This window comes from Myotis myotis, unplaced genomic scaffold (assembly GCF_014108235.1).
Source record: "Myotis myotis isolate mMyoMyo1 unplaced genomic scaffold, mMyoMyo1.p scaffold_m19_p_6, whole genome shotgun sequence".
NCBI lineage: Eukaryota > Metazoa > Chordata > Mammalia > Chiroptera > Vespertilionidae > Myotis > Myotis myotis.
Genome location: NW_023416368.1, coordinates 12759471 through 12785642, shown reverse-complemented (window position 1 = coordinate 12785642; position 26172 = coordinate 12759471). Strand labels below are relative to the sequence as shown.

General features: G+C 36.8%; 1 protein-coding gene and 1 pseudogene across 2 annotated transcripts in view; both read left to right on the top strand.

Moving 5' to 3' along the window:
- Nucleotides 1-3833: 3833 nt before the first annotated feature.
- Nucleotides 3834-26172, top strand: part of GABRG2 (gamma-aminobutyric acid type A receptor subunit gamma2) — an 89841-nt gene continuing 67502 nt past the window's right edge. The window contains exon 1 of one of the 2 annotated variants that reach the window (XM_036315283.1): nucleotides 3834-4120. In XM_036315283.1, the coding sequence (XP_036171176.1) occupies nucleotides 4014-4120 (107 nt within the window). In that variant the 5' untranslated portion in view covers nucleotides 3834-4013. The remainder of the gene's footprint in view (nucleotides 4121-26172) is intronic. The other variant, XM_036315282.1, reaches the window with a different exon arrangement.
- LOC118659153 lies at nucleotides 12884-13324 on the top strand (annotated as a pseudogene).

Here is a 26172-nt window from a genome sequence, read left to right as displayed (position 1 = left end):
AGACTGTGTAATTAGATATAGAATATTTAACTTACCTCCAAAATTTATCTTGTGCCTCAACTATTATAGTCACACTCTGCTCTTATTTTAATCACATAGAATTCTATGGCTGCCCTTGAAGATAATATAAATGGCATCATCAGACAGTATGTACTGTTTTTTGCCTGACTTCTTTTGCTTAACATAGTATTTTTGAAATTTGACCATGCTGTTGAATATATATATGTTTGTATGTATATGTATATGTATATTACATATTTATTTGTGTGCATTTATTTATATGTGTTTTTCATAACATTATTGGGGAATAATATAATGTGTATATTATATATACATAATATAATATAATGTGTTTTATAATTAGATAATCTAATTATCTAATTATCTACTTTCCTAGTGATGATATTTGGATTGTTTCAATATTGAATGAATCTTCTACAGAATTCTTGTTCTAGGCTTTCTTTGGGGCACATATTTTTATTTCTTTGATAAATATCTTGAGAAAGAATCAGCTGGTCATATGGAAAGAGAATATTTAACATTGTAAGAAACTACGAAAATATTTTGCAAGTAGCTGTACTGTTTTACATTCTCACCAGAAAGTATGAGTTCTGTTTACTCTATATCCTCAAAATTTTTTGTTAATTTTGTAACTTTTGTTAATTATCAGTTTTGTTAATTTTAGCCATATAGTGCATATAAAAAGATAGCATTATAGTTTTAATTTCCATTTCTTTAAGGAAAGCTGATTATAAAAACCTTACCATGTACTTATTAAATACACACATGACTTTTTTCATAGAGTCTGTTCAAGTATTTGGACCTTTTTTATTGTTTTTTTACATGTTCATCATTGAGATTTAGAATTTCTTTATGTATACTAGATATATGTCCTTTGTTAGATATTTTCATTGTGAATATTTTTTCTCCATATGTAACTTTGTAAGTTATGTAAATTCTAATGACTACGCTGTACACCTGAAATTAATATAATATTCAATGTCAACTGTAATTTCAAAAATATTAAAAAATTGAAATAAAACCCATGCACAAACTTTTCTTTTTGGGCATTATAAATTTTAGTTCTAGAATTCTCTTTTTTGCTTTTAAAAAATAGTTTTCATATATTTGCTGAGATTCTCTACTGTACACTCATTGATCATATAAACATCGTGACCATTTTTCTTTTAAGTTCTTGAACTATTAGAAATAGTTAATTGAATGTCTTTATTTTCTGGTTGCATTTCAGGTTTTGTTGGTTTATAAAGACTGCTATATTTTTATTGACCAGACAGGAAGGGAGAGGGAAAAAGAGATTGAAACATCAATGATGAGTATCATTGATCAGCTGCCTCCCGCACACCCCTTACTGGGGATCCAGCACAACCCTGGCATGTGCCCTGACTGGGAATTGAACCATGATCTCCTGGTTCATAGGTCCACACTCAACTACTGAGCCACACTTACCAGGCTTAGTTGCTATTTTTTAATGTGTCTTATTATGCTGCACTTTGTATATCTCATTTTTTTTACCATGTGTCAAACATGTTATATATTATCATCATTCTGATTTTTAGTACACCTCTGAAGAATGCCAGTATTTGTTCTAACAGGAGTTAAAATATTAACAAATCACCTTAATCTTGTGCAGGATTAGTTTATATTGCTTCCAGATTAATTCCAGTTTTGCCCTTAGGCTTCCAGCAAATTCTTAGTTCTAAAACAGGGAAGGGTATGGTACTTCTAGGGTTTTAAAGGAAAGTCTGAAATGCTTATTATTAAGACCCTCTCTCCGGTGGGATTCAAACTCCAATCTCATTATCCCCTGCAATGAGTGGCAGCTGAAATGTTGGCTCAGCTTTTTCAGGATTTTAGTTTTTGCTTTCTTCCAGGATTTTTTTTGGTGTCTTTTCCCCCTTTCCACCCCAAAACAAACATCTAAAGAAAGTTTGCATGTGAATTTGGAGTTTTACCTCTTGTTTGTTACTCTGTTTCTATGATTTGCCCCTCAATTTGAGCCTCTCACTAAAAAAATAAATACAGAGCCATAAGCCACCTAAGTTTTGTGGGGCTTTTCTTTTTTTTTTAAAAAAAAAGGTAAATATAAAGAGGGCTAAAGTTTCACACAGTGCAGCAAGGAACAAGAAATTTACTAAGAAAGGGGCTTACATTTGTATTGCCTCCAATTAAATCATTATAGAAAGAAGTAAATTGCCTGGGTAGTGAATGTTGCTGTTGCTTTAATTGGATTATTCTCTAATCCCATAAATAAGTGTCTAAGGCAGAATTGTAAAGACATGCAGGTGTCCAGGTGTGTCTGTTAGGCCCTTTTGGCTTCCTAGTCAGAATTTGTCTCCTCAAGCCTCTGTCATGAGCAGAAGCCACCAGTAATTATCTCTGCTTTCCTTGAGTATATTTTAGGGTTAAAGATGGAGTGTGGACCTACTCATCTCAGGTTCTATTCCTAAACCTCGTGGACTCCTTATTTATGTTGCCTCCTGGGAAGACTTAGTTCATATAGAAAAGGCACTGGCTTTGATATAACTGCTTGCTATGCTCCAGAATGGAGTCCAGTTGGTTCTCTTCGCCTGCATCTCTACATGAACATCTTTGCTGTGGACTGGACTCTACAGGAACCTTGAAACACACCTCTACTTTCTTCTCCATGGTCAGTGAATGGAGTTCTCTCTGTGGTGGATGAACTGGGTGGTCATAGAGGGATGTCTCCCATGTATCAGTATCCATGGTAACATTCTAGGTAAGAAGGAAGCATGCTAACCACCACTCATTCACCACAGAAATTTTCAGGATTGTCACAAAGCAGAATGAAGAAAGAAGGTCAACCCTGCACAGCAAACATTATATTGTTAAAATGCCCTCTTGACCTCCCTGTGTCCAACTTCCCTTCAAAAAGTCCCCTCCTGTTTTATGGTTTATATTCTTTGCCCAGGCAGTTATCCCCATACAGTTACATTATTCAACCTTCAAGTAGTTTGTGTCTTTACATTTTCACTGGGGGTGGAGAGCAGAAAAGGGAGGACTGCATCATGGGGACACAGAATTTCTTCATGTCTTTCAAATCTATCAATGTTTGCTTCCTTCGGTCAAATTGAAAATCCATCAAATCTCTTTTCAAACAGGATGGTTTTATAGTGAAACAGCCATTCCTCCCCCACACTGGGCTCTCCCTCCTCCCACTCGGCTCTCCCTCCCCCCACATTGTAATCAGGATTTCTAAGACTGCTCGATTTTAAATAAGGATTCTCGGCAGATCTGAGGAGACAAACCTTCTGCCATTGGTGTATAGTTTATGGGCTTGCTAAAGCATCTCCTGGCTTTCACGGGGATGAAAACCAGCCTTGCATACTTGTGCGTGCAGTGAAGGGTTAAAAAGCACTAGAGAGACACAAGGCATGTGTTAATTCCTGCTGCTGCAGCAGCATGCATTGCTTCCACTTTGACCTCATAGTTAATCTGCGTGGTAGCTGATCACGCAGAGATTCTTGTGGTTTTTATATGTCTTTTAAACACACACACACACACACACACACACACACACACACACACACACACACACGGCCCTGCCCCCTCTAAAAGAAAAATAAAAGCAAAGCAAGTAAATAAACCTACAAGGATGGAACTGGAGGAGTACGTGTGAGTGTGAGGGACATGAGAGTGTGTATTAGGGTCCTTGCTTTCTCACCGCCCCCCCCTTATTTTTCTCTGAGTGTCTTTCCCTGAACCCTCCCCCTACCTCAATTATATTATTCCCCCAGACTTGGAAGCTGCTCCCCGAGCTGATGCTCTGATGGTATCTGCAAGCGTGTGCGCTGATCTTATTTCTGCCCTCTGAATATTAATTCCTGAAGCTGGTAGCAATATATCTCCCCAGTGACGGGACCTACTAGAGGCAGGTGGGGGGAGCCACCACCAGATCATAAGCATAATAATAATACAAAGGGGAGGGATTCTTCTGCAACCGAGAGGCAAGAAGCAGGGGGGGGGGGGGAGCGATGAGTTCGCCAAATATATGGAGCACAGGAAGCTCAGTCTACTGCACTCCTGTATTTTCACAGAAAATGACGGTGTGGATCCTGCTCCTGCTAACGCTCTACCCCGGGTAAGATGTGCTGTTTTCAGCTTCGTTTTGTTCCGGAGAGGTGGGGGAAGGGTGAGGATGTGGCACTACGGAGACCACCCAGATTGAAAACACTCTTCTAGGATTTGGGGCTTTGTAAATTAGGGGGATGTGAATGTGTGAGGAGTGGAGGAAGGGAGGAAAGAGGAAGGTCACTTTGGTTTATTTATTAATTTATCGCGTTGCTTTGTTTTGTTTTAGAGTGGGCAAGCTAATGTATTAAAGACTTTGTGTTTGAGGAGTAGCATGTTGATATTACCGCAAAATGATGTCTAGGTGGGCTGTGCTGATACATGCTTGGCATTGAGGCCATGTTGGAGGAGGCGTTTGGGGTGGGGGGTCTAGAGGAGAAAACTGCAAATGAGGTCCTGGCGTACACCTGAGAGATACACGTTCGGGGGAGGGGTTCTGTTCTTATACATCAAAGTATTGCTTGCTCCTGCACTTTGGCATTCTTAAGATCAGTTTTCTATCCAGCCCCACTGACCAGGCAGCAGGCTCCGCGACACGCAGGCACGGTTCAGCACCAGGGACAGCAGTCCCGCTTAGAGCCAAATGGAAAGAGGCTTGTCTAACCCGTAGGACACCCCTAAATTCACACAGGACACCAATATAGTGCAGACAGAAGGCCAAAAGAGTCATGGAGCACTAATGACATCCGAGGACCCTACTCTGATTATTCCTACCTCCTCCTTGAGATGAGAGGGGGGCTTTGGGGCATGGGCTTAGGAACCTAGTTGATGAATGCATGGAGGGATATAAGTCTGGAAAGAGTTGTCCTTGCTGCAGTATTGAAAACTATGCAGAACCAAGGGAATGTGATGCCAACATTGTGAAGTATGCATTAACGCCCTAGAGCCTTGATTCACTGAACAGAAAAGATGGGAGGGGAGTATGGGTTTCCCAAAACCCTGAGCAGGTGTGTCATCTGAAGTGCTTTCACCTACATTCTTTGAACTTCCTTGCACCACAAGTATTAGTGGATTCTTCCAACTATAGTTCACCATTGATCTACCCACCTACACATCCACAACCTCTCCCCCCAACACACCTCAGGATTTCCAGCAAGGACAAAGTGCAGGTTAGATAGCCACTATTTACAGTACTTGAACTCTCCTGTATTGCTATTTTGAAATAAAACTCTATATTTAGGGTAATTCTACATCCCTCTAAGAAAAGAAAAAAGTAGCTACAGAATATATCAAGCCATTGCCCTAAGGGTTTTGTGGGAATTGACACTCTTATGTAGTAGTTGTAACAAAGTGAGATAAGAAGGATGGAGGTGAAACTGTTATTTTATTAAAATTACGAGTTAACTTCTCTGATGCTTCATTTTTTAGGGCAGGTAATGGAAGATGCAGATTTCTGATAAAGAAGAGACTCAGGCAAAACAAGGAGTAAAAGCCTCTCTTGGAGTTTCTAAGCAGAGAGAGGACCTACTGAATTTTTCCAGCATTTTTTCTCACTTTCCTCCTTCACTATAAAAATAGAGTGCATTTTCATTAAGAATATCATATTAAGCAGATTTTTTAGAAGAGAAGAGGTCCTTTTACTGGAAATGGTTTATGGGCAAATATATTTTAGTGGAATCCTGGAAAAACATTTTCCTATTCAAAATTTGCAGACAGTTTTTTCTGTCTAATGTTGTGGTAGCTCTTAATTTGTTTCAGAAATTAGACAGTTGATGGTGGTTTTTGGATAGAAAATATCATTCTCATATCCCTACCTTTTATGAAACCTGTGGATTAAAATCTACACAAGACAGAGGGAAATAGGTCTTTCCTTCCCATGCACCTTCCATCCATCTTAATAATCAACTTTGCAACTAAATAGATAAGGACATTCTTATGTATTTTATACTAGTGGTCTTACTTCAATGAAAACAATGTGCAATTTTATAGTTACTCATAATAGTGGCTATTTCTCAGTTATAAATTCCTAGCCATTCCAAGATAGACGTTCCACAGTTTAACTACAAATAGCGATAGTGAAAGGGAGGATATCTAAGATGTCTTACTTTTTTGCAACAGTACCACCTTTTCTTTTCCAATATACAAAACATAACACTTGGAAATACATTTTTCTTTTTAATTCTTGGCAGAGTATTTTAAATAGCTCTAAATACTGGGAGCCATGTGCCATGCGAGCTCTCCCATAGGGGGATTTCACATTTTCTCAGTGATGACAGAAACAAGGCAGGTCGGTGCAGAGGATGAGATCAGAGCTTCAGTTTGCTGCAATCCCATAAAAATGCCAGTTGCATGGCTGAATCGGGATGGATGGAAATTGAGGCTTTGCTCTGAAGCTGCTCCTAAAGAAGGACCATAAGTAACTGGAAAAAATGTGGGATCCTAGGAGACATCCTTCTGAAGAAGGCTTTGGGGTTAAACAGTGGCAGTAGAACCACCTAAAAACTTTAAGGGACATTTTAAAAACATTTAATTGACTTTTTCATTTATATAACTCCAAAGGATATGTTTTCCTTCTCATTAATTGATTAAATTCATTAAGTTGTGTTCACCTAAGGAGGAAGAGAAGCTTTGGAGTGAAGATATAAATAGCTAATATCTCTTCTTATGTGTGAAGTCGTTAATTTATAAAACTCAAAATTACCTAAACTGTCATTATCTTGTATATAGTGCTGTCATTAGCTCCGCCTGAAGAACGTGCTAAAATGGAGATTCCTGGACCATACCCTGGAAGATTCTGGACCATTATGTCTGGGGTGTAGCCCAGGAGTATTCATTTTCAACAAGTACCTTGGACCACCATTGAAGAAAAGTGGTATATGCCTTACTAATCTCCAAAGTCTATTCGCCACCATATTCAATGTTTACAAGTGCTTGGATTATTGCCACTTTTTTCATCAGCTGAGCACAATGAGTCAATTTCACCTCAGAATTTTTTGTTTGTATGGAAATCATTGAGTATTATAGAAACCATAAAGGGTCAGAAATAGCTATAAAAATTTTAGTAAACCCACGTCATGTATTAAAAACATTGGTTGGAAAATAAACAGAGACTTCTCTCATTAAGGGCATGTATGCCTGCGTATGTAATTGAATTTTCAAACTATATACACTTTGTAAGGTCCCAATAGTCCTAACACACTCCATGTACAAATATTCATAGATTTAGGTTTTAAGACAAATTTGCTGCTTTTATAAACTTTTTTGATGCAACTACATTTCATCTCAGAGAAGAAATATCTGAAGAAGAAGAAAGAAATGGATATAAAAATGGAGAAAAGAAATGGAGAAAATTATTTAGAGTAAACAGGAGTAAATGTTAGAAGTAAAGATGGTTTATTTTTTTCTTAGAATAAAATTAGATTTTATAGTATACTTTGAGTGATAAAGAACTAATTCTAAAGGATAGATTGAGCAGAGGTGAATTTGTTTAAATTTGTGGTAATCTAATCCTTACTTGAAGTGCTAGCATTTAAAAATACACTGAGTTACATTTTTGTAAATGTTTTCTATTGCTTGAACACAAAATACTTCAGGTGACTTTTCTTATGAGCTGCTAAAGCTTTTTATCCCATAACAAGTTTTTCAATGTTTAATTTTTAACATGCATGTAGGGGAATACTGTGACTCTTCACTATAACCCTGTTCATTTACAGCATTAATCTCTACAGACAAACTTGTTATTTCCTATCTTTCCTAATGTTCCACTCGGTTTTATTTAGAAAAAAATGTTTCCTCAGCATATTTAATTGCTTAGTTGTAGACATAACATTGCAATTAATCTACACCGAGGCAAACATCTACCTAAAAAAACAACAACAACAACAACACACACACAGAGGGAAAAAAAAAGTGTCACCACGTACTTCTAAAATCTAGCTGCCCACCACCCTGTAGACAAAACATCTGGATCATAGGCAGAAGTTTAAAACTTGGCTTTTAATTTAAATAATTAGTTACTTAAATAAATATCTGCTTGATTTGCTAGACTCCGTTTAGATAGCTAAGAGATAATCTACTCAAAACATTGAATTACAGAATATTTAATGCTTGAAGCCTCTGTTGTACATATCTTAAAAAGTGCTTCATGCAAGGATTTCTGCTCAAGTTCAAGTGAAGTTAGGACTAACTTTAGAGACGTTATCTTTGCTGTAAATATTAGATTACTAAGGTTGTGGCTATTTCTCAATTATAATTTCCTAGCCATTCCAAGACAGACTTTCCACAGTTTAACTACAAATAGCTATAGTGAAAGGGAGAATTTGCCATCCCATAATATGCCTCCTTAGCATAAGGAATATTTTAGGGTGATTATTTTTAAGAACTGGCAGGCCCAGGAGAAGCTCTGAAAGCCAGTAGAAGTTACCCTTTTTGGAAGAGCCATTTATATTTATAAGGGAAATCTCCATTTGTAAGGGTGTCTCCTTCCCCAGTGCCTGGAAGAGAAGGATGACTAAATCTGTAGGAAGTCTTATCAATTGAGAAGGTAGGAATTTAAATCTTCAAAATCACCATGCCTCCAGCTTACTGTGCTTGCTAGGTAACTTCCTATATCTCCTCCCCCCGACCCCCAACATAATCTTTTGTCTTTAGCTGGAGATGATATGTAAGGTGACAGATTGGGCATTCCAGGAACTTACTCATTTTTCCTGGATACCTCCCCTCCATACAGGAGGTTATACATGTTACCAAAATTGTGTTTAACGCATCTTTTTATTACAGCCAAGAACCTAGAGAGTTAGAGAGAAAATTATTTTTCCTCCCCTGCATGTTTCTCCAAAGTACTTCTGCTAAATTTACAGATCACAGAAAATTGGTTAAAAGTTATAATTAGCACAGTTCCGGAATTGTTTGACCACCGTGGGTGTCAGCACAATTTATGTGCTTAAATTTCAGTATTTCAATTGGGATGAGCATTCCAGATATGATAACCTATTCAGATAGATGTAAAGAGAAGAATTCATCCCTCTACTACTGGGTTATATCTATGTGATATCTTCAAGGTTAGTGTGGGTAATCAAGAAATTTCCCTCTACTCTCCTAGGTTCTTTCAGCTGGTCTAATAATTAAATCTACATGAGCCAGATTAAGAAGAGAAAATAACCAAATTTAATGACATATGTACCCATGACAACCCCACATACCTGAGAGGGTCAAAGACCCCACATACACCAGAGCTTCAGAGATAGAGAGGGAAAATGTGGTATATATGATATTCTGAACTAAGGATGCGATAAGGCCCCTTGGGGCTTCAGAGGGTCATTGTCGGACAAGAAGAGTAGATGTTCAGTAACTGAATGTTTGCCCTGTTCTATGCTAGATCACAAAAGCTTATCTCTGATAATTTCTTATTATGGGAAAGGCCTCTAATTCAATTTTTTCTAGGTATCTGGGGAAAGGACAGGAGCAGAAATTTATGTTGAGCCCAGAGGGTCTCAGTTACCTTTAGCTCAAAGTAATCCACATGCCACAGAAGCACATACTGGGATGACCTGTTCTGAATACCTACATCAGAAAGTAAATAGTCACAACATAATGTCAATTTCAGACATTCAAAGCTACTCATGCCATGCACACACACACAGAACCAAAATTTTACATATAAATATTAATTTAGAATATATATTTTAATTAATATATAAAGAATATATTTAATATATATGAAATATTTTAATGAATATATGATTAATATGTATTATATATACTTAATTTTACTAACATCTGTGAAGTAGTTATTGTCAACCCCATTTGAAATATTAGGAAATCAAGATTACAGAGCAATTAAATGACCTGCTTAAAAGCAACAGATAATTGGAAGTATAAAACATTTATTTTATGAAGTAATAAAGTGGTAAAGTAGTATGTTTGTGGATAGAGATAGATGTAGATGCCTAATGATAAAGTCAGATACACATATAAGTGTGTGCGTGTGTGTGTGTGTGTGTGTGTGTGTGTGTGTGTGTATCCCATCCTAGGCATTCAGTCCCCTGTTCCTAGAGGGTGCCTTCCAGAAACCAGGGAGCAGCTCTCACTCCAGTCAGCAGCATTAACTGTGTCCCCTAAAAAATTATCAGCAAGGTCACTGTGAATCCCTCCCCTGACCTATCAACAGTGCTGATCAAACTGAAGTTTCTCCTTCCTGTGGGCCCTACCACTCACGCACACAGTACTTCTCACCATTTTATCTAGATCCCTTCCTTCTCCAGCAGGGTCTCAGAAGGCCTGCCACCTCTTTGCTTTATTTCCTGGGCCACAGCCACTCTATTTCAGTGTGTCCTTTTCTAAATATCTTTTTTTTTTTGTATAAGAAAAAGATGATTTGGAATATATATATATTTTTTTTTTCCCCCAAGTGATCATGAGAATGTATTATATTTTAGATTTGTCACTAATTATTTTCTATACTTTTTGACCAGTTTTACCTTACCAATATGCTTCTCTCACAAGAGTATTTAACTAGTCTAGATTATATATATTTATCAGCATTAATTTTTATAATTATTTGATTATATCTTCAGACAGTAGAATTCAGGACAGATACCTTACTTCCAATGAGCCTACTGAAGAAATTAAAATAATCTATATACTAACATGTTTTGAGGTCCTCAGTCTCCATCAAGTACACCATTCTTAAATTTATCTTATTTTTATTGAAAGCTTTAAGCAGAAATGCTTAGGAATGATCCACTATTTTTTTTAATATGTTTAAAAACATGTTAAATGGCATTATTTAGATCCCAAACCAATATTATACTTAGAAAATACATTTTCTTAATGGTTAATTCTGTGTATATAACGCATAGCTTAATCTGCAATTCAGTCATTTAGCTTCTGCATGTCACCCCATTTTCAAAGAAGAGATCTTGCCCCTCCATTTAATAAATTTAAGGATAATTTGTTGCAATTTTCCTACAAAAAATCCTTTGAAAAATGAAAGACAAAATCAAGGCAACTATACTGAATATTAAAATAGAAATAATATTACTACTTTAAAATCTGGATATTTGTACCATCAGTATGTAGATATTTAAGGTTGATGTTTTTAATCACCTTAATTATACATGCAACTGCTCTGATAACGTTGGCATGTGATCCTTAATATCAATTTTAATTTCTAGAGGAATAAGAAGATATAATTTCTAGAAACTGGGGTTTTATTTCTTTCTGAGAATTGTTATATGCATGTTCTTATTCTCTCTATAGCCTTATGAGTTAGATAAAGAAGATGATGGCTATAAAAAATGAGATACAAAGAGCCTAAGGGACTTGAACATTATCTGTAAAGCAGATTTTAGCCTCCCCAGTTTCATTTTAGTCTATATGCCATATCACACAAGTATAGTCACCCTTTTTATTTCTAAAAGTAAAAAAAATATTTGGATTGTCTTGAGATATAGAAGGCCTCTTCAGTTTGCATTAGTGGAGTGTTATTTGCTATGCATGTTTTTATTATTCTAGAGAATAAATATCCTTTGAGAAGAAATAAAAAGTTCTTTTAAGGTACATATTAGGGTAAAATAAAATTTAACTTCAAATCATATTAATTTGTATACTTTTATGATATGGGTACAAAATATGGTAATAATTCTATATCATTATGAAACACATTGTATAACTCTACATATAAAGTGTTATGTAAATGCTAAATAAGTAGTACTGATATTATACTCTCCACCCATTCATAAAAAAAACTGTATGAATCCCAAATAACACAGTAAGAAAAACAAGGAAGTCTTTCAAAGCAAAGATCTCTGCAATCACTGAAACCCTGCCACAAACTCAAGTTTAGTTGTACAACCAAAATTTGCTTAGTCAGACAAGTACATACTGAGTTTTAATTTATTTGGATGTATTTAAATAAAATGGCCAAAACAAACTGAATATAACTTGCCAATGTAGTCTTGGTAGAAAAATAAGTGCCTGACTCTTATTTATGTTATATTTTGAAGGTTATCAGTCCTTTTTTATAAATTGCTTTTGAGGTACATTTGAAATACATTGAGGAGAAATACTCTAGATACAAGATGTAGTTAGGTTCAGTGTTTCAGCTGGGTCTGTGCTAGGAACTGGATGTATAATTAAGGGGCAGTAGAAGCCATGATGTCTGCCATCATGGAGTTTGAATCTCAGGAGAGAGCAATGATCAAAGAGGTGTCAAATAATTATTAAATTTTAACTCAGGAAAATACCACATGAGAAAGTCACACGGTGCTATAACAGCTCTCTAGCATAGTGAAAGCAAAGGACAGAGAAACAGAGATCCACAATCCTGCTGAAAGTGATCTACCATCATCTAATTGGTTGATTTTTAATAGTCCAACACTTTTCTTGGTCATAATAGTTTTTGCTGAATTTGTTAGCTTCAATTACAGAGATTTTCACTTGAAAATCAATGGTATTATTTTGAAGAAGTAGAAAAGTGATGTAATTTTTTAATGTTCTGAAAACTATTTTTTCTTTAGTATTTTAAACGTCATCTACATAATAAACAAAGATCATATTAAAAACAATTAAATAAAGCAACATGGTCATATATGACACTATTTTAACATAGGCTAAATTTACAAATCAATGCCAGCTGATGGAGTTTTGCTCCATTTACTCCCTATCTTATAGGTATTCAAGTTACATGCATGAAAATGATCTATTCCACCCCCCCCCCCCATTACCTGCAACTGATTCACCTTCTCTGAGTCATTGTCAAACTAAGTAGTCAAATACAGTCAAACAGTGGGGAAAACAACACAAACATAACCACCTTGACCTTCTTACGATGATGGTGCCAAAAGCTAAGAAGGAAGCCCCTTCCTCTCCTAAAGCTGCAGCCAAAGCAAAGGCTTTGAAGACAAAGAAAGCAGTGCTGAAAGGCATCTGCAGCCACACAAAAAAGATCTGCACATCACCCACCTACTGATGGCCAAGACTCCCAAGGTAGCCCAAATATCCTCAGAAGAGCGCACCCCGGAGAAACAAGCTTGACCACTATGCCATCATCAAATTCCCCCTGAAGAAGACAGAAGACAATAATACACTCGTGTTCATTGTGGATGTCAAGACCAACAAGCACCAGGTCAAACATGCTGTGAAGAAGCTCTATGACATTGATGTGGCCAAGGTCAACACCCTGATCAGGCCTGTTGGAGAGAAGAAGGCATATGTTTGACCGACTCCTGACTATGCTGCTTTGGATGTTGACAACAAAATTGAGATCATCTAAACTGAGTCCAGCTGCCTAATTCTAAATATAAAAATTTTTAACTGTAAAACAAAACGAAAAAACATAACCACATTAAATATACATACCAGTTGTGAGCTTCAATTAATTTCAGAAATATTAGGGCTTGAAAACTTAGATGTTATAGGATAAAGTAACACAGTGGACATTTTGAAGCTTTTTAAAATTAAGTGCAAAATACACTGCATATGGCTATTAAAATACATACAGAACAAGATTTTAGTGCCTTGGTAATTTTTCAGTATTGATACATTATAATCTTTGGTAGGAGTATAGATCATAGTAATTATCTATATATATGAAAGCCTAAGCAACCGTTCAACCAGTAGTTATGATGTGCACTGACCACCAGGGGACAGATGCTCAACACACAGGCATGGAAACATGGAACAGACTGATGAATCTCAGAGGGATGGGGGAAGGGGGGAGGGTAGAAAGAGATTAACCAAAGATCTTGTATTCATACTAGAGGCCCGGTGTGCACCAGTGGGGTATTTAGGCCCGGCCTGCAGGATTAGGCCGAAAGCAGCAGTCCGATATCCCTCAAGGGGTCCCGGGTTGCAAGAGGGCAAAGGTCAAGCCTAGGGACCCAACCGGTGCATGAATCCATGCTACGGGCCCCTAGTATACTAATAAATTGCCATCTACTTTTAAACATAGATTTAACTTTTTTTTTTTTCCATAAGATGATGCCCCCTTCATCATCCTATTCAATTAGAATAAGCAAGGGAGCATTTAGTTCCTTTCGAATAATCTACATTCTAAAAGCAAGGTGTCCTATCCATATGCACACACATGCAAATCTGTCACCTTTCGATGTTTTATTAAAAGCTCTAGAGACTCTTGCATTTTAGCCATTATTGTGGGGCTAAAGTTGTATCTATTGGATTCTGGGTTTTGTTTTATTATATTTTATTTTATTATGACTTGAAGCAGTACTTTATGGATCTTACTTAAAAATCTATGGCAGATACCTCTAGTGAAAATATTTTACCCGTTTTGTGGTTGATTATTTATTTATTTGAAAGTAAAATTTATCGTGTTTTTTTTTTTCTGTATTCTCTAAGAAATTTTACCTCCCCTAAGTATGCAAAGATATTTTTATATTTTTTGGAAGCTTTGTAGTTACAGGTTTTTCATGTAGCTCTATGGTCCATCTCAAATTATTATTTTTATATAATAGATGTTAGAAGTTGATATTCATTCCTCCCCATGCATTTATCTAATTGTTCCAGTCCCATTTTTTTTAATGATTTTACTTTTTCCATTGACATTCCACCGTAACTTTGCAAAAAGGTTATTAGCTTATATGTCTAGGTTTCTTTCTGGAATCCGTATTCCATTTTATTGATCTACTTGTCTATGCTTATGTCAGCACTATATAACTTTGATCATTGTAGCTTTATAGTAAATCTTAAAATCAGGTAATAAACATGCAACATATCATATGTGCTCCTTTTCAAGACCAAATTGTCTATTTTAAATCTTTCATATCCTTATATGTTTTAGAAAATTTTCCAATTTATACCAAAACAAATCATCTTTGTTGAAATGGTATTGAATAAACAGATCAGTTTAGAAAGTATACAAATTTTTGACAATTTTAAGTCTTTCAATCTATAAGCATGATTTCTTTTTATATTTTTTCATTCTTCTCACTAACTTACTGTATATTTCAGTGTCAAAATTTGGCACATTTTTCTCAAGTTTATTCTTAAGTATCTTATGTGTTTTATTCTATTTTAATATTTATTTTCCAAATGTTTATCATTATTATATAGAAAAGCAATTTATTTTGTATGTTAATGCATATCCTATGATATTAGTTCTATTAATTAATTCTAATAGTTTTTGTAGAGTTTGTGATTTTTATATATAACTAGAGGCCCGGTGCATGGATTCATCCACAGGTTGGGTCCCTCGGCCTGACCGGTGATCAAGGCGATCAGGCCAGCTGGGGGGAGGGACCATGGGATGTTGGCTGGCTCGGGAGGTTGGCTGTGGGAGTGCATTGAACTGCATTGAGCATCTTCCTTCTGTTGGTCAGTGGGCATCATAGCTACCAACCAGTCGCCTGGTCACCTTGTTGTCCAGTCTTAACGGTCACTTAGGTTTTATATATATAGGTAGTGTCATCTGCAAATAAAGACAATTTCACTTCAGAATGACTACCTAAAACATAAATATGGTCATGTTATATTGTTGTATTAAAGCTTTCCAATAACTCCCATTTCTTCCTAAGATCCAACTGTCTTATTTATAGTTGTAGGCAATATGACCATATATTTATTGTGCAAAAAGGGAGAACTTTTTATAGTGAAAGAGGGCATCATTATGAATAATTATGTCAGAACCATAGATGCCAACTGGAACTTTCCCAGGCAAACTGGGCATATGATCACTCAGTATGGTCTTTCAGGATCTGATCCCTGACAATCTCTCCAGCATCAGCTCCTGTCCTCTCTCAGACACAAGTCAACTGCCACCTGTATTTCATTAGATTCCTATAAATATCAGCATTATTTTCCAACCTTCTTTCCAGCTACCCTAAGAGCTTCTAACCCTTCTTCCATTTAGTTTTAAACTTTTTAGTCTTTAATACAGAATTTTCATCTGAGAGATGTTTTAGGTTCTGTGAGGTATTTTTATTATAAATCTTTTCTGTTTGTGGTTAAAAAGGAGAGATCACAGTAAGTTAAACTAAGCTAATATTTTTGAGAGCATGAAAAATATTCAACAGGAAAAGTGACTCTGAATAGATTAAATTTTTTTTCCAGTCATATCACATGTCACTTGACAAAAAATCCTTTATATAATAAGATAAACAGGAAATAAAGTCAGCTCAGTGCCATAAAACCAAGCATATCTTGGCACTGAAGTACTGCTAGAAACATCCATCACAGTGGCTAGGTTTTTCCAGGTACCCTTGTGGGAAATAGGCCCTTAACAGAATTTCCAAGGTCTGTTCCAGGAGCTCCTTTTTTGTATACCTGCTGCCATTTGTATTTTTGCAGATCAATTTCCCTGATGAATGAATATTATAGTAAACTCAGCAGAGAATCACAGGGGGAAGGAAAGATTTCCTCATTCAATTTTATTCTCCTTGACTTCAGACTTTAAGTAATTTCTCAAACATATTCTTAATAGATGCTTAAGTATCAATTAAATTGATCAGAAAATTGCAGATGAACATAAAGCAGAAAATTGTAGATAGAGAGGTTACACACTCTGATTTAGGTGATCTGAATAGTGACCTGTTTAATTCCTATTTATTTTGTGTATCACATTTGGTTTGATCCACATCCACTATGTTCCCGGAACTATACCTGATAAAGAAAAGAGCATTGAACAAGGAAAACATACTCCTTGTTTCTGTGGAATTTATAATCTAGAGTAAAGACATGCTTTTAAAAAAATACACTATATTATATTAATACTAGAGGCCCAATGCACAAAATTCATGCAAGAGTAGGCCTTCCTTCCCCCAGCTGCTGGCACTGGCTTCCCTCAGGTACCCAGTACCCGGGCTTCCCTCCGGCCACCGGCAGGCAGCTGGGACCCAGGATTCCCTCACAGCCCCAGCTTCTTCCTGAAGGATGTCAGTCTAATTAGCATAATATACTTTTATTATTATAGATAGTAAAATATTTTACATATCGTAACCATACTTTTACTTATCAGCAGTGTTCTACCTTTATATTGATTTGTTTCACTTATTATCTCTGATTTAAGTAAGTTGTGTAATCAGATACACATTTTATATTCAACCATTTTTAACCCACAAATTTATGTGAGTCTGTCCTTTTCCCCTACTAAATGGGCTAACATGGGATATCATTTGACTTTGTTGAGTTATGTTAAATGTGGAATAAAAATCAATGCAAAGTGGACAAATTTCTTTCTTTATGCTTCTGGCCTTCTTGCCATACTTATTGAGTTCCTAATACTTGTTTTGCACTATCTGGAGATAAAACAGTGAGAAAAACAGACATCTTTTTAATCCTCTTAGACCTTGAAGTTTGAAGACAGGCAGACATTAAACAAACTTCTAAATATGATCAATGCTGAAGAAATCACCAAAAAAGTGGGGCATCATGGAGAAAAATCAATAAAAATGTACTTCAGATAGATGATCATGAAAGACTCTTGAATAATGGATAAGAAGTTGAGATTATAAGGAGATGAAAAAATCAGCCAGGAAAAAATTGAAGGGAAGAACTTTGTCATCATTGGTAACAGTAGGTTGCAAGGACCCGGAAAGGAGTAAAAGCCTGGTTTGATTGTGGAACTGAAAGATGCCCCAGAAGGCTGGAAGACGATGATTAAGAATGAAGAAATCGGGATATAGGGTTTGGGGGACAAAAAGATGTTTTCTATTGCACCGCCTTGCAGCCATACTGAAGAATTTGAATTATTTTCCAGTAAGGGATTTGAATCGTCAGAAATACTTCAGTTTCCTGTTTAAGGAAGAAGTGTGCCTTTATGATCTGGGAAATGGTGAGGGTTGCAATTTACCTATCTATATTTAATTGCTTGGTAATTAACTTAATGGTTGACTTTTAGCTTCCTTAGCGTTATATATATTATTGCATATATATGGTTTTATATATAGTTATATATGATTTTATACAGTTATATATGATTTTATATATACATGTATATATACTAGGGGCCCGGTGCACGAAATTCGTGCACTGGGTGTGTGTGTGGGGGGGGGGGGAGTGTCCCTCAGCCTAGCCTGCCCCCTCCCACATACTGGGAGCCCTCAGGCGTTGACCCCCATCACCCTCCGATCGCCTGATCGGCCCCTTGCCCAGGCCTGACGCCTCCACCTGAGGTGTCAGGCTTGGACAGGGGACCCCCATCTCCCCCCGATAACTGGCTCTGGCCCCCGCCCAGGAATCATGCCTGGGCAGGGGACCCCCATCTCCCTCTGATCGCTTGCTCCACCCCCCGCCCAAGCCTGACGCCTCTGACCCAGGCTTCAGGCCTGGGCAAGGGGACCATCATATCCCCCCAATCCCCAGCTCTGCCCCCCGCCCAGGCCTGATGCCTCAGCCAGAGGAGTTGACCCTCATCACCCTCCGATCACCAATCACCGGATCAGCCCCTTGACCAGGCCTGAGGCCTCCAGCAGAGGTGTCAGGCCTGGGCAGGGGACCCCCAGCTCCCCGCGGTTGCAGGCTCTGCCCCTGCCCAGGCCTAATGCCTCTGGCCTAGGCGTCCGGCCCAGGCAGCGGGGACCTGCAGTGGCAGTGGGGGACGCCGCGATCGTGGGCTTCGCTTTAGGCCCAGGCAAGGGACCCCTAGCTCCTGGGACTGCCAGCTTCAACCGTGCCCAGCTCCCATCGCTGGCTCCACCCCTACTTCCTGCTATCACTGGCCAGGGTGGCAAAGGCGCCTGATTCTCCGATCATGGCTGGGGGGCAGGGCAAAGGCGGCCCCAGGGCCGCCTTTGCCCTGCCCCCTAGCTCTTAGCTCCCCCCTGGGTTTCAGATCACTGTCAGTGGCAGGGGGCTTCTTCCTGCTTTCCCTTTCGCCTCCCTGCATTGTGCCTACATATGCAAATTAGCCGCCATCTTGTTGGCAGTTAACTGCCAATCTTAGTTGGCAGTTAATTTGCATATAGCCCTGATTAGCCAATGAAAACGGTATCGCCGTACGCCAATTACCATTTTTCTCTTTTATTAGTGTAGATATACACACACACACACACACACACACACACACACACACACATAGTCACAAAATTTTATCAGGATCAAGAATTAGTTATTTGAAGCATAGTAATTATTTTATGCAATTGTTATGAAATTACTGCACTACAAGTAACTAATGTATTTAAATTAGTATATTTTTATGAACATAAATACTTTGCATCTATGAAATGGCAAAGAAGGTTCCTAAATTCCAAATTAACCAATATGATTTGGGAGCAATTATTTGAATGACTGATTTTTAAATTTTAACAAATTCTCAGAGAATTAACAAAAGCACACTTATTTCTTGTCCACAACATACATTGTTGGAGTTAATTTGTGTACAGCAGAACCAGGGAGGGTAATATCCCATATAAATCTGAAAAAGACACAAAAATCTATGTACCCAATTAAAAAGAAACCACAATACCATTTCCTTTCTCACCAGGAGATTTTAAAATTTTAGACTCAATTACCTCATACTTTATTATCAGGAAATTTCATCAAAAATCTCATGTCAAAAACTATTTTAAAATTCAGTGATTCACTTTACAACATGATAGTTTTGTTTTTCTTTCTTTCTTTATTAAATATACTTTTACTGATTTCAAAGAGGAAGGGAAAGGGAGAGAGAAATAGAAACATCAATGAAGAGAGAATTGGCTGCCTCCTGCACCCCCACAGTGGGGGTCACACCCGCAACCAGGCATGTGCCCTGACTAAATCGAACCATGACCTCCTGGTTCATAGGTCAACACTTACCCACTGAGGAACACCGGCTGGGCTTTTATTTTTAAGTTTGTATAGAGCAAGACTGACCTTTATTGGTGTAGATTTTTGTGAATTTTAACACACATTAAATTCTTGTAGTTCAGTATCGCAAGTCAAGATACTGAACAGTTGTAGCACCCCTTCCCACAAATAGTTCCCCCTGCCACCTGTTTGTAGTCACACTCTCTCCCACACTCCAGTCAACAACCGGTGTTTGATTTCTCACTGTAGTTGTCTTTCTTATCAAGAATGTTATATAAGTAGAATCATATAGTTCACTCAGCACAGTGCTTTTAAATTCATCTAAGTTACTGAGGTGTTAATAAGCACATTAAAAGATGTTCAAAATTAATAGCCATTTGGTAAATGCAAATTAAAACCATAGTATGATAACACTATATACCTATCAGAATGAGCAAAGTAAAAACAATATTGGCGAGACCAAGTGTTGGAAAGGATGTGGAGCAACTGCAACTTTCGTACATTGCGAGTGGGAATTTAAATATGGAGAAAAAGTTCCCAATTTTGTTTAAGATTAAACACGTACCTAACATATTATTCATTTTTAATATATGTTTAATATATTTGAATTTGATACAGGTGAGTATACATCTAAATATAGGTAGATACTTCATGCAATAGAATCAGCCTTCATTTTTATCCCATGGCTCTCAGTGACTAAACTATTCTAAATCTGGGATAGTTTCACCTTTTGTTCATGGACCATGAGAAAGTACAGAGATTCTGCTATACACCTGTGACCTCCCTATAGTTAAGTGAACTATTTTAAATGTTTATATGTACTACATCACCTTCTATTTTCTAGAAGAGGGAACAAGAACTTTTAGCAGTTCCCCAAAATGTTTTATATTCTAGAGAAAAATATTCCTCTTACCTCAGCAATTGAAATTTGGAAGTGAATACAGAGTCACCCTGATAGAAATAACCTTAACAGCAAGTTGGAGATGCTGGTAGACAGAGATTAGTCATAGTCTCCCCTGTGACAATGTTTTTTTCTATTATTGCCTTATATTGTTATGTGTGTTGCACAAATAGATGAGAGGTGTTTTGATACCAATATTGCAGTTTGCACTTCTTCCCATCTGTGACTGCATCTTGCACAAAAGAGTCTAAAATACACGCTGATTAACAGAAGGGTGAAGAAATCTAAATCTATAAGGGATTGCTACCCAAGTTTGGCCACTTCCGCAGCTTCACTTTTTATAACAGAAGACAACTACAAAGTAAATACAATGAAACCAGAATAATGTGCTTATGTTGTAATTATATATTGTTTTCTACCAGAAGTGCTGAGCTTGATTTGGCTTTCATTAGAAATTAGGTTAGCAAATTGGAAAATGTGGTTAAAGGCAAATTGCAAATATAATGAGACTCTGTCCTTAATATAATTGGAGGTGCTGAAAAAAATTAAAAAGGGGACATTTTTCTAATTATGTGTTTTCATGTGTTTTAATGCTATGCCTGTGTGACATTTAAAATTGTCTTGGGAGTCAGGGGCAGGTATCCTCAGCTTTGGGAAAGGCTAATATGGGGTAAGCTTAATAGGACATAAATATCGATGGCAATCACATGATGGCATGGTATATAGGCAGCTCATTTCCATATTAGTTCCCACTCTTAGATATGCATATTTGTAAAGAATGAGTTTTATCAAGTTAATTTTCACCAACACTGAATCTTTAAAAATAACCCACACTCTCAGTGATTCGTTTAATACTCTGAAAATCATTCTGTTGATGTCTTATCAAGTGCCAGATACTTGAAAAGGTTTGGAAAAGACGCTGTTGAAGATAGAAACACTTCTTGCCCTCAGGGACCTAATAATGTTCTACTTTTAACCCTCACACCTAAACCTATTTTTAAATGCCTTTGTTGTTTTTAATGTGAGGTAACATGTGTGAAAATTCATAATACATAAATATGGCTTCATGAATTATCACAAATTGAAATAAAACCCATACAATCACCAACCACATCTGAAAATAAAATGTTGCCAACACCCCAGCAAGCACCCTGAGGCCCATCTCAATTCCTTGCCTATTTCTCTTCCCTCAAAGGGATCTTTGTTCTTTCAGCTCTATGGTTGAATTTTGCTGATTATTAAACTGTACAAAAACAAAAACATACTGTGTATGTGTTCATAGGTATGTGTAACATCTTTTGCTCAAAATTTTAGTTTTCAGATTCATTTTGCTGCATGTTGCAGTAGTTCACTAATTTGTATTGTCATATAATATTTTAGTGTGTAATATACCATATTTTATTTGTCCATTCTTCTCTTGATTGTGATTCTAGTCATTTCTATTACCAATAATGCAACTGTGAGCATTCTTGTGCATGTTTTTGAGTAGACATATGCATGCATTTCTTTTAGAAATCTAGGGATGGCCTTTCTGAGTGATTGATTACCTGCATGCTCATTATTAGAAGAAAATGCCAAAATGTCTCTCCAATAGCGTTGGAGTCCTTGCTGCTCCACATGCTCCCACTTTTACTTAAGAAGGCTAAAACAAACAAAAAATAGTAATAAAAGGGGGCCAACCCAGAGAAAATGGACTTCGGTGATAATACTAGAACAGTGATGGCGAACCTATGACACGTGTGTCAGAGATGACACGCGAACTCATTTTTTTTGGTTGATTTTTCTTTGTTAAATGGCATTTAAACATATAAAATAAATATCAAAAATATAAGTCTTTGTTTTACTATGGTTGCAAATATCAAAAAATTTCTATATGTGACATGGCACCAGAGTTAAGTTAGGGTGTTTCAAAATGCTGACACCCTGAGCTCAAAAGGTTCGCCATCACTGTCCTAGAATATGACCTGATATTGATGGTCTTTGCTTATTTACACCTCTTGCCCCCAGTGAATGTTGTAAGTTGCCTTCTCCACACTTTCCCTCCTCACCTTCTTAATTATCCCAACTTTCATTTGGTATTTGTGAAACCCATATGCTTTTTGAGAAGGCGATTCCATCTTTGATACCAGTGGTGGAACAGGAAATTAGACTAAATAATTAATATAGTCCAATACTGTAAACAGACATATCAGTTTCAAAGTATTCAGGCTAATGATACTCAAAATGAGACAGGCTTTGTAATTATATATGCCAGTGCCTTCCAATTTAGTTTGGATGTCCTAATTCTTGCAATAAAGTTCATCTTAGCTAATACAATCATACACATTTATTTGATATGGGTCATTCGTGATTGCTAGTAAAATACACAGTTTGTACATATTGGAACATATAGTTCTGATAATGGACTGAGTCAAATATACACTCTTGGCAACAGCTGTTATTCTAACATTAAAAAATGACCTAGGCATGAGCTAAGGAAATCATTATAAGTAGGACAATTCAATATCAGAATTGATACTTAGGGATTTACTTCCCTGCCCTAGCTCTACTGTATGTGTATAATGAGCACCTGTGCATTGAGCACCTTCCCAAAAGGTTCTGTGCAGTATATGCATGTCCTTCCTGGGAGGTATAGAATCCCAGAGGCTACTAAAGGCCCTGTATGGAAGTGCCATGGGTGCCCCAATGCTCCTATTCACTGAACACCACCAGTGTCCCTCAAAAGCTCCCAGTCCTCCAGAGTCCAGACAGTACAGAGTCCCCTCCTCCCATGATCAGACTCAGACCTATGACCTTTGATGATATCTACTCACCTTACTAGTACACACCTGCTCCTATACTTTCTACTAAAATCTACCTTTTGCATTGGCTGGAGGAACCCTATGAAATGACCTCGCTTACATGTATGCCTTGCCCCTGCAGTATGCATTGCTTTCTAAGCCCAGAAATTGTTTTAGTGGGGCATCTTATCATATCCATTAAGTATAAATTGTGAGCTTTGCTTTTATTCCTCAGCGTGGGGAAATCAAATCATTGGTATCTTCAATGGCAAGCTTATGAAATTCGAATGTTATTAACTTTGTGCTGAGGGTGCCATACTTTTATTGAGTTCAGGCATAAACTAATTTATTGCCCTAAGGGAAAATTAGCTTAAGCAACCATTCATTTTGGTTGATCCTATTTTTTGATGAATGTCCAGTGGCAGATTCTCTGGACCCAAATCCTGTTTAAAAGCCTTGTGGCATAATGGTATGACATTGTGGTTTTGGCAACCTAAAGTGACTATTGGTAAATATCATTGTTTTCCTTCAAATCGAATGGTGTTTGGCATCGTGAAGACAGAATACATGTATTTCTCTGACACAGATATGTAAATAGGGATAACAATAGAACTAACAGTGTTTTAAGGATTAAGTGGAAAAATATATTCGAGCCCCCAAGTTATTCTTAGAACACAGTGAATATTTACCAGTAGCTAGTGTTGGTTTTATTATTTACCTTAGGAAAACTAGTTAGCAAAGTAGCTCAGCTGGTTAGCGCATCATCCAATATGCCAAGGCTGTGGGTTCAACTTCAGGCCAGGCACATACAAGAAGCAACCAATGAATGCATAAATAAGTGGAACAACAAATCAATTTCTCTCTCTCTCTCTCTCTCTCTCTCTCTCTCTCTCTCTCTCTCTCTCTCTCTCTCAATTTAAAATCATTCTTCCCAAAAATCTTAATTAAGCATGCACTCATGGAATATATAATCTAGTAATAGAGACAGACAATGGATAAGTCAATCAAAAATACACATTATGAGAGCATTACCCTAAGCGAAATAAGCCAGTCAGAGAAAGAGAAATATCACATGATCTCACTCATATACTCATATGTGGGATATAATGATCAACATAATTTGATGAACAAAAATAGATCCAGAGACAAATGGCAGGGAAGGTGGGGGGAGGGGTGTTAGAGAGCAACCAAAGGACTTGTATGCATGCATATTAGCATAATCAATGGACACAGACACTGGGTTGGTGGGGGCTTGTACGGGTGGGAATGGCTGGTGGGGGAGGGGGGTGTCAATCAGGGAAAAAGGAGACATATGTAAAACTTCAGCCAATAAAAAACACACACACACATTATGACAAATGCTAAGAAGCAGGGATTGGATAGAACATACAAAGATGGAACAGGTGACACAGGTCATTAAACAGTAACAGATGGCCTGCATGAGAAGGTGATGCTTGTGTTGAAAATTGAAAGGGAAGAAGGAATAAGCCATGCCAAGCATTGTTTTGGCAGATGGAGAGAAGGAAAAATTATCAGTAGAAAAGACAATACATGCAAAGGTACAGGAGTTTGGCCAAGTTTCTGGAACTCCACGAACTTGCAGATAACACCCTGATGTAAGGAACAACACATTCTCCTGTTACTGACGTTTTCAGACTGTGAGAATCCCAACAGGATCTTATAGCCTGATGAGAACTTAGGGTATCCCTGTGGTTGTAGTAAAAAGAAAGAATGGATTTTAAGTTATATAGTGGAGATACACAATACAGGTAACATTGACGGAGCAGAAAGTCCAGTGCACAGGAATTTTTAATAGGAAATTTTCAAAAGGTTTTATTTTGCTGACATACTAGCATATGTATTGGGAGATTTATGTTGACATCTAAAATATTATGCTTTTGACATTGCATCAATAAAATGAAATTAATGCAAAAATTGTACCAATAAAAATATTAATGGTTCAAAGGAATCAAATACTAATCACTTAAAATATTTCAAGTATAAAAATAAATGAGTTTTTGTTTATTCAACTATTTACCTACTTGTGTCAGAGAATATCTATCTGTATCTATATATACAGGGTGTCCAAACATGTATATACACTTTAATAGCTGATAGTTCAATTTTGAAAGTGAAATGTATTTTAATAAACACTGACTTTATAATTATTCAAAAGATGTGTATACATTTGGGGGACTGTATATGTAATCTGTCTTTATGAAGCCAAACTATAGATTTAAAGGTACCTAAATGAAATGTTTTTATATTCATCTAAATGTTTGCTGTTGTACTACCTGGGGAGAGTACAATGACTAGATTTTCCCCTCACAAAACTTAGGGCTTTTTTGAATCTATGGGAATCTGAAATACCTGAAATTGAAGATTTCATAAACTGCATTATTAATGTTCACAGTGGCAAATATCCAGGAAATGTAACAAAATTCAAATATTTAGAATCTTCTACATTAATGAGAGCAATCTCTCATTATACTATGTCTACCCAGTATTTGGTTTATTTTTATAAGCCACTTGTCCTAAATAAAATCATTTTTTGTTTCTAATTATAAATGTGAACTCATTACATGTTTGTATTCATGCATAAATTTAAATCATGTATAAAATTGTAAATAAAAATTAATAATCTAATTCATAACATGGTGATCCAGAGTCATATCTAAGGTATAAACCTGGGGATCT